Raw genomic sequence first — 9189 nt, 5'->3', positions numbered from 1 at the left:
GCTGCTATCTGCACGCACCCACAGTCCTCATGCACGCACCCACAGTCCTCATAGCTGCTGCTATCTGCACGCACCCACAGTCCTCATGCACGCACCCACAGTCCTCATAGCCGCTGCTATCTGCACGCACCCACAGTCCTCATGCACGCACCCACAGTCCTCATAGCCGCTGCTATCTGCACGCACCCACAGTCCTCATGCACGCACCCACAGTCCTCATAGCCGCTGCTATCTGCACGCACCCACAGTCCTCATGCACGCACCCACAGTCCTCATAGCCGCTGCTATCTGCACGCACCCACAGTCCTCATGCACGCACCCACAGTCCTCATAGCCGCTGCTATCTGCACGCACCCACAGTCCTCATGCACGCACCCACAGTCCTCATAGCCGCTGCTATCTGCACGCACCCACAGTCCTCATGCACGCACCCACAGTCCTCATAGCCGCTGCTATCTGCACGCACCCACAGTCCTCATGCACGCACCCACAGTCCTCATAGCCGCTGCTATCTGCACGCACCCACAGTCCTCATGCACGCACCCACAGTCCTCATAGCCGCTGCTATCTGCACGCACCCACAGTCCTCATGCACGCACCCTATCTACCCTCACACCTGCCCTGGGCCCCACAGAATCCACATCCTGGCAGTGCTGGTCGCCATGCTCAGGAATTCAGAGGCCCACAATGAAGAAGAGAAAAGTACACCCGCTTTTCACTAAATGCAGAGAGACACTGATTTACAAATAAGGCAGGTGAGGCGTGCAGGATCAAAAGAATTCACCCCAAAGACCTCTCACTGGGGCCCTGAACTGAGGCCCTCACTACAGCAGCTTTTCAGGAACGAGTCAGCTGTGCGAAGGGAAGCAACCTGAAACCAGCCCAGGTGGCTGAGGACAGGGCTTTCCCCAGAGACTAGAACGGCCCCATGTGGGAAGGGGCCCTGGAGCCGGCCCTGGCCTGGCCCCCCCTGGCCTCTCCCGCGGACCTTGCCCAAGGCCCTTCTCAGCATGCACAGGCTGGTTGTGGTCACCCCAGGCGAAGGGCCCGAGAGGCACAGCGGCCCCGAGGACAGCTGCACACCTGCCCTCAGTTCCTGAGAAAGGGGATTAGGGAGAGGGGACAGGTGCTTCCAGGCAGGGGCTTTCACAGCCTGGCTCTGAATCCTGTGTGTGGGACTTCCGCCAGCGCCCCACAGGCAGCCGCGCCTGCTGTGCTCAGAGAAACCACATCCTCAGGATGGACCTGCGGCCCTGGCTCCTGGGCCTCGTCACTAACCCAGGGAAAGCAGCCGAGGACCTCGCTCTGCCCTCTTCCCCTTGATAAAACCATTTGCATGTTGCTTCTTGTTTACTCCCCAGAGCTCTCTACAGTTTACCAAGCTTTCTGGTCCGTAACAACAAGCCCAGTGGCTAACATGGACCGAATGCTTGCTTTGCACCAGTGCTGTGCTAAGCACTTTTCATGCCGCATCGCACTTCAATCCCCAGAGCAGACCTATGGTCAGGGTACTGACCTCGTTCCCTCAGTCTAGAGATGTAGAAAAGGAGGCTCAGAGGGGTTCGTTAACTTGCTCAAAGTCACACAGCCAACAAGTAGAACAGCTGAGGTTTGAACTCAGGCCTGATTCGAAAACCCAAGCTTTTACCCATTCAGCTCTACTGGCACTTTAACCATATGGCTATACCTTGAAGTGGGTCATAGCACCTTTAAGAAGGGCCCAGAGAAGCCTAGTGGTGGGCCCCTGCCACATAGCTGGGGCTGTCCACCTGCAGATCTTGTATCTTTCTGCCCCACCATCTCTGCTCCCCACCTCTGCCCCCGTGAACGGATGATCACTGAGGCGTGGAAAGAAGGGGGTTCCCCCGAGGCATTTGCTTGGGGAACATCCTCTCACGGCCTTCCCCCACATCCTCTCACGGCCTTCCCCCACATCCTCTCACGGCCTTCCCCCACATCCTCTCACGGCCTTCCCCCACATCCTCTCACGGCCTTCCCCCACATCCTCTCACGGCCTTCCCCCACATCCTCTCACGGCCTTCCCCCACATCCTCTCACGGCCTTCCCCCACATCCTCTCACGGCCTTCCCCCACATCCTCTCACGGCCTTCCCCCACGGACCCAGGCTCCATTTATACCCCAGTGTGGTTGCCGCAGCAGCCTGGACTTCCCTGTTTCAGGCCCTCCCGAAATGAAAAGGTGATGGAAACCACGTGCTTTCCACTGACACTGGGTGGTTTCCATGGAAACACCATATCATCCTCCAGCCCAGAATGTGACTGAAGGCCACAGCTGAGCCCCAGGGACCACGGCTGCAGGGGCCGGTTCAGCTGGCAGCTGATGCCTTGGGATCCCAATCCCGAGGCTGTGTTGGGAGCCCAGGGAGGTCACCCTGGCAACCAGGCTGCTCCTGAGACCAGGAGGAGCAGGGAGATAGAGAGGATGCTCACCATCTCCTTCACCTCTGCAGGCTGCCTCTGTGGTTCCTGACTGCCCTGCACCCATTCTCCCTTCTTCTTGAAATAACAGGTCCTTTCCTTAAGGGTCAGCACCCCTCAATCCATCCATGTGCCTGGCAGGCCTCCCCCCACCCCACATCCCTGCTGCTATGGGCTGGCAAAGACCCAGGCTGCCACTTTAATGCCTTCCACACCATTGGAAAGGCGGGTGCTTCAGGGATGAGTACGTGTCCCATGGTCACACACACAGGCTCTCTCTTTCTACTAATCTGATGGGACGAGGGCCGCCACCTTGGGCTCCACTAGGGACAGCCCGCCTGAGAAGAAAGTGGAGGAGGGAGAGGGAGAGACCTGCTGGCAGCCTCGGGATGCCTGGGCCCAGCTGAGCCTGCGGCCAGCCGGCTACTCTCAGTGGGTCATTGCCACCGGCGATCGAGTCCTGCCCAGGAAGAACCGCATCTTTATAGCCAGTGCAAGACGGAAATGCAGAGCCCTCGCTCAAAAAGGACTAAGAATTTCGAAGCAGCAGCAGCAGCAGGCCGAGCACAGGACCCTTCTAAGTGCGGGACCCTGCGGGACTGCTTGGGTCATGTGCCTAAGAAGCCAGCTCCGGTCCTGCCCAACACCATCCTCCCATTTCCAGGAGAGCAGACAGAGGTCCCCAGGGTCAGAACAACTTCCCACGGCCACACAGCTGCAGGCAGCAAAGGTATGACTGTAACCTGATGTGAGCCGCTCCAGAACCCCGAGACCTGAACCACAACAAGCCACTCACTGTCTCCACCGACCCCCAGATGGACACCTCCCTGCTGCCTTTCCCCACCAATGCTGTGCCTTTATTTCACCCTGTGGTGTGACTTTGCACAGAGAGCTAAATTAGAAGGGAACTTTGAATCCAGTGTATCATCTACACGTAAGAATCCCTCTCGTACTTTTCCAGGTTCTACTTAAATGCTCCCTTTGATGGGGAACTCAATACCTCAGAAAACAGCACATTACAGGGTCGAGGGCCTCTTGATAGAAGCAATTCATTTTAAGTTGAGCCCAAATGATTTCCACCATTCGTGTTAGTTCTCGTCCTCCCTTTTCCTGCCCAATGGGGAACAGATCAGATCGCTCTCTCCCAGGACAATGATGTTTCAGATATTGGAGACCAGGCCATGTCTCCCCTTACCCTCTTCTTTCCAGGGGAAGTTGCTAGGTTCCTTTGGTCACCCTTTTGAGATGGTGTCCAGACCTCTCCCCATACTCTTAATACTAACTCAGAGGTGGGGGATATCCTGCCCACAGGCCATATAAGACCCACGAAGTCATTTGGCCTTGCCCTGCTATGGCAACCGCAGGTGGAACTCAAAATTCAATAAATCTAGGAGCTTTTTTCATAGCAACATCTATATATATAAAAGGCTAATATGCAAAGTGTCCCCTCAGGAGTTCAACCAGGAGACCAGGAGTTCGATCACTTGCTATGATGTGTGCTGACCACCAGGGGGTGGCACGGAATGAAGGAAGGCTCCGACTGGCAGCCAAAGGCTCCGATTGGCCCTGATCACCGGCCAGGCCTAGGGACCCTACACGTGCATGAATTTTGTGCACTGAGCCTCTAGTAAATTTATATTAAGTGAGTTATATTAAGGACCCTTGGCAGAAAAAAGGTTCCCCACCCCTCCCCTTAGAATGGGTGCCCCAGACGCAATGTAACCGCTACATTCTCCTGTCTTCTCCCTGGGTTCCATGGGCCATGTGGCTGAATGCTTCCAGGCTTCACCCCGGTGTCCTGAGAGGAAACGGGCACCCTTTGCAAGGGCTAATGTGGAGGGATGGCATGTTCACTCTTAATGACCGCCGGAGTCTCCCTGAAATTCCACTGCAATCCAAACAGCCAGAGACCCCGAGTTCAGCAGGAGGCCACGTCATGTCCCCGGTCACCTCGGGAGGTCCTGAGGGCAGGCCCTGTGCTGGAGCCACCCGTGCAGCCCGGCACCCGCAGGTGCTACAAGTCTTTGTCCCACTTTCCCTGGGATCCCTTCCCAGAGGGACAACCTGGACACTTCCTTCCCTAAAGCGAAGAGAAAGGGCACCCTCTCCCTGTGCTGCTCCAGCTGCCTGCAAACCAGTGCCCCAGGGAGTTTCATCTCAGCGAGCGGGCCTCTCACAGACTCGCATGGTCCCCGAGGAACCTGCTTTCCTACTTGTAACTTAGGACGTGTGCCCAGTGCCTATGTGGGCCTCTCGGGGAGAGAGAAGGAAGGATCACAGCTCTCCCGACCACACTCTCTGAGGACCACGGAGCAGTCGGCTCAGACAGTGTCCTGACCCCCCACCCCCAGCTCCCACCCAGACCATGCGAGCCCCTTCCCTGTCAAGCTCTCATCCCCCAGGCCTTCTCCTGAGCCCTTGATATAACCCCTCAGAACCTCAGCAATTTCATCTGTGCAGGCTGCTGGGCAGGTGAGAAGTGTGCACTACGTGAGTGCAGCCAGCCAAGTGCCCGGCACGTCATAGGAAGCGGTTTCAACCTACTTCCTTCCTCCTGACCTCCTCCCACCCTCCACTGCCTGCAGGGAACACATAAGAACCCCAGACTGTCAGGTCGCCTGAGGCTCAGAGAGACCGGGTAAGCTGTCTGAACACACACAGCACTCAGTGGCAGAGCCCACCCTCCAGCACAGGTCCCTGAATCCCAGACCTGCCCTTTGCCCACTCAATGGAGGCTGGATCAACAGTCAGGCGAGGAAGCAGCCAGGCGAATCTCAACCTCACACTTCCTGGTCCCACAGTCCTTGCTAATATCAATATTGACACCAACAACAGGAACAGCTGCCATTTGTTGAGCCCTTACTAGGCACCAATGAAGTTAATAATGGTGACAACAGCAATCACACTTGCAATGATGCCAGCGAACATCTGCTCGGGGCCAGTACTACCCTGAGCCCTTCCCCCTCGCCATGGCCTATAAGGTGGCTCTTGGGGCCCACGTGCTCTGGTGCTGAGATCCCCCAAGTTTCACACAGGGATCAGGCTGTGTCACAGCCCAAAGTCTCCCCCATTCACATTTCCCGGGGACACCTGAATGGGGTACACAAAGGCCACAAAGAGCTCCACTTCTGTTTGGGTCCATTTTGCCACCAAATGAGCTGGCCCTTACTAGGCACCAATGAAGTTAATAATGGTGACAACAGCAATCACACTTGCAATGATGCCAGCGAACATCTGCTCGGGGCCAGTACTACCCTGAGCCCTTCCCCCTCGCCACGGCCTATAAGGTGGCTCTTGGGGCCCACGTGCTCCGGTGCTGAGATCCCCCACGTTTCACAAAGGGGTCAGGCTGTGTCACAGCCCAAAGTCTCTCCCATTCACATTTCCCGGGGACACCTGAATGGGGGACACAAAGGCCACAAAGAGCCCCACTTCCGTTCGGGTCCATTTTCCCACCAAATAAGCTGCAAATGTTTTGTGTGTGTGTGTGTGTGTGTGTGTGTGTGTGTGTGTGTGGCCGGGAAAGAAAAAATAAATCATTCATTCCAACTTGGGCGATAGGGTGGCGCCAGAACTTCCCCAGAAAAGCCAGAAAATTTCCCTTGCCTTCCAGAGAGGAGGTGGGCCAAGGGGAGGGGGCTGGGACCAGGGGAGGGGGGTGTCGAGCCTGGGGGTGGTGAAGCAGGCAAAGAAGGGGACAGAGTCTAGCCTGGAGTCAGGAGAGGCCATCTTCCCCCCAAGCCCTGCTCTGGAGCCGGCGACACCCGAGGTGTAGCTCCTGGTGGTGAGCCAAGCAGAGACTGTACCATCCTGTGGGCAGGCAGCGTGGTGTCGGGGGAGGCATGGGCCTGAGTCAGAGGAAGCGGAGGGAAATCTCCACTCTGACACCTCTAACCTGTGGGTGACCGTGACCAAAAGTCACTTTGCTTTTCTGGGCCTCGGTTTCCTGAAGTGGAAAATGCTTGCAAAACTGAAACGTGTGTCGAATTATGAAGTCAGCTCCTGGCGTGTGGTTGGTGCCCATAGATGGGCACCACCTTTATTACTGTGAGATGGGGAAACACACAGGGGTGAGAAGGTGGACTGCCCGGCACCCTACGGAGCTGACTAGCTTCTGAGTCACAGGAACCACCTCATTGGAGCCCAGTTCTGATTTACCCTGATGATAACATGCAACTGACTGGGTCCCAGAAAAGCCCAGGGACTGATCCCCAAACCCTTGTCTCTGGAAGAGGACATCCCCTGCTGTAAGCATTGGCCTCCTGTGCGGTGGCCAAGCAAGCTTCCTGTCATCTGCTGAAACTGTTTCCCCTTTTCCCTTGACCGCCAGGAAGCTCAGTGGCCAAGTTAGCCCTCCGTTACAGGAGCATCTCATCCCATGGCTTCAGGCACAATGGTCTTCCTCTCTCTCAGTGTGCATTCTGATCTCTCCAATTTGGTTTTCTGTAGGAAGTCAGGGCCAGTCCTCCTGGCAAACAGGCTGGGTGTGGATTGTAAATAAGTAAAGCAGGTTTAGGTAGGAACCACCACAGTGAGAAATTTCACCCGCGTGAACCCAGAAGCCAGATTGCTGGGGTTTGGATCTCAGCTCTGCCATTCACTCGCTGTGTGACCTTTGGCCAAGTTGTTCAACCTCTCTGTGCCTCAGATTCCATATGTGCACATGAGGGTTTTCATATCCATGACCTCATAGGATTTCTGTGAGGGTCAAATATTAAATGCAGTAAGTGCACAACATTCAGTTCCAGATGTTTTCTAAGTGTTAGCTATTGACGGTGTCATGCTTTCTCAGCTTCCTTCTAAGAGGGATTGGAGGTAACTTGACCTTCAAATGGTAAAATGCAGGAGCCCACGTGGCTGCCGGCTCTGCACCTGCTCAGAGGACCAGACCTGTAGCCCTGGAGGAAGGCAGGCCCTGGCCCAGCCGGGCCACAGTTAACTCCTCCTGGAGTCCGGGAGCCTGAGCGCTCCCTGCTCTGGCCATTGACCTGCTGGCTGCCCTCACGCCCTCTCCTGTAGGACAGAGTTCTCACACTTGGGGGAGCGTGGTGGGGATCAGTGGAAGAATGAATGTAAAGTGGCCAACACTGCCCCCGCATATGGGTTGTGCTGACCCGATGTAGGGATGGTGGAGGCTACTGTTACTGTTGCTGACGTGGCTACCGCTATTAATCTCTTTGAGCATCTGCTTTCCTGTCTGACAACCTAACACTTACTGTACAGAGCTGCTGTAAGGAGAGACTATGTGTGTAAAGCTTCTAGAAGTTACCATGTGCACATAGTAGGTCTTATAGCCCTGGAGGAAGGCAGGCCCTGGCCCAGCCGGGCCACAGTTAACTCCTCCTGGAGTCCGGGAGCCTGAGCGCTCCCTGCTCTGGCCATTGACCTGCTGGCTGCCCTCACGCCCTCACCTGTAGGACAGGGTTCTCACACTTGGGGGAGCGTGGTGGGGATCAGTGGAAGAATGAATGTAAAGTGGCCAACACTGCCCCCGCATATGGGTTGTGCTGACCCGATGTAGGGATGGTGGAGGCTACTGTTACTATTGCTGACGTGGCTACCGCTATTAATCTCTCTGAGCATCTGTTTTCCTGTCTGACAACCTAACGCTGTACAGAGCTGCTGTGAGGAGAGACTATGTGTGTAAAGTTTCTAGAAGTTACCATGTGCACATAGTAGGTCTTCCTTAAGTAACTGTGATTATCACAATTGACTGGCTCACCCAGCAGCCATTCCCAGCTCCTTGTGTCCCTGTCTTTAGAGTCGGAAAGCCAGATACGTTCCCAGCCACCCTGAACGCCAGGGGTGCCTTTGTAACGCAATCTGGGGCACGTTTTTAGGGGCCTTGCTCTTCTTCCCCTTGATCTGGCCACAGCAGCCCAAGACGGGGCTGTGGCAGCCACCGTGGGACCACAGGGTGAGTGGCATGCTGTGGAAAAGCCATCACAATGAGGATGCTGAAGGGACAGCCAGGACCGCGGTCCCTGAGCTTCCACGCTTGACTGCTGGCTATGTGCACCAGTGTCCTTAGATCCGAAGCACAGTAAGTCTAACGTTCTCGTCCGCAAAGCTGCGCACCTTCCCTCTGGCCCAGGCCTGGGGTTTTTATTGACAGTCTCCTCCCTGAGCCTCACCTGTGGGTGAGGGGCACGGATTTAACGGTTGCTAAGGAGCCTTCACATTAATGAAAACGTTTACTGAGTCCTTACCATGCCAAGCACTAACATAATTTCATGGAACCCTCCCAATGACCCAGAGAGTTAGATTTCATTATTGTCCCCAGTTTACAGAGGGTGAACCGGGCAGTGAGAGGCGAGCGGCTTGCGCACAGTGGCTACAGGCCTGGAACGGGGTGGAGTGGGATCCTGGTCCAAGAGTGACTCTGCCCAAAGACCCCGCCTTCCAGGCCAAGGGTCCGCGGTGTGACCATGGGGAGGCTGCCTGTACCCACAGGGCTCATCTGGGACAACTGAGGCTTCTAGTCTCCCCCCACCCCCGGGCGGATCCCCCACGCAGCTGTCCAATGCCAGCTGGGCACAGGAGGGAGGGGTGCGTACCTTGTCCATGTTGAAATAGAAGAGGACGCCAGCAGCCACCTGGGCGATGAGGATCAGGAGGAGGAAGACGAAGTACTGGGGACACAGAGCAGGCGGGTTAGCTAGAAGCCCTCACCAGGTCCCCCCTCAGGTGCTCCCCACCCAGCCTGGGCCGTGCAGGGCTCAGGGCAGGGCAGGCAGAGGGGGGGCTACTC

General features: G+C 56.2%; 1 protein-coding gene and 1 long non-coding RNA gene across 5 annotated transcripts in view; one reads left to right on the top strand and one right to left on the bottom strand.

Moving 5' to 3' along the window:
- Positions 1-9185, top strand: part of LOC106726854 — a 27728-nt gene extending 18543 nt beyond the window's left edge. Inside the window, exons 3-4 of the long non-coding RNA XR_001362973.1 lie at positions 7573-7578; positions 9097-9185. This is a non-coding gene — a long non-coding RNA (uncharacterized LOC106726854). The remainder of the gene's footprint in view (positions 1-7572; positions 7579-9096) is intronic.
- The window catches only part of CD82 (CD82 molecule), a 67110-nt gene that overhangs the window by 19811 nt on the left and 38110 nt on the right, over positions 1-9189 (bottom strand). For all 4 annotated transcript variants that reach the window (XM_014543306.1, XM_005870744.2, XM_014543307.1 and 1 more), the window contains one exon: positions 8996-9070. In XM_014543306.1, coding sequence (XP_014398792.1) covers positions 8996-9070 — 75 coding nt within the window. The remainder of the gene's footprint in view (positions 1-8995; positions 9071-9189) is intronic.

This window comes from Myotis brandtii, unplaced genomic scaffold, assembly GCF_000412655.1.
Source record: "Myotis brandtii unplaced genomic scaffold, ASM41265v1 scaffold324, whole genome shotgun sequence".
In the NCBI taxonomy this organism is placed as follows: Eukaryota; Metazoa; Chordata; class Mammalia; order Chiroptera; family Vespertilionidae; genus Myotis; species Myotis brandtii.
Note: the sequence above shows the minus strand (reverse complement) of the source record. Positions and strands in the feature narration are given on the sequence as shown.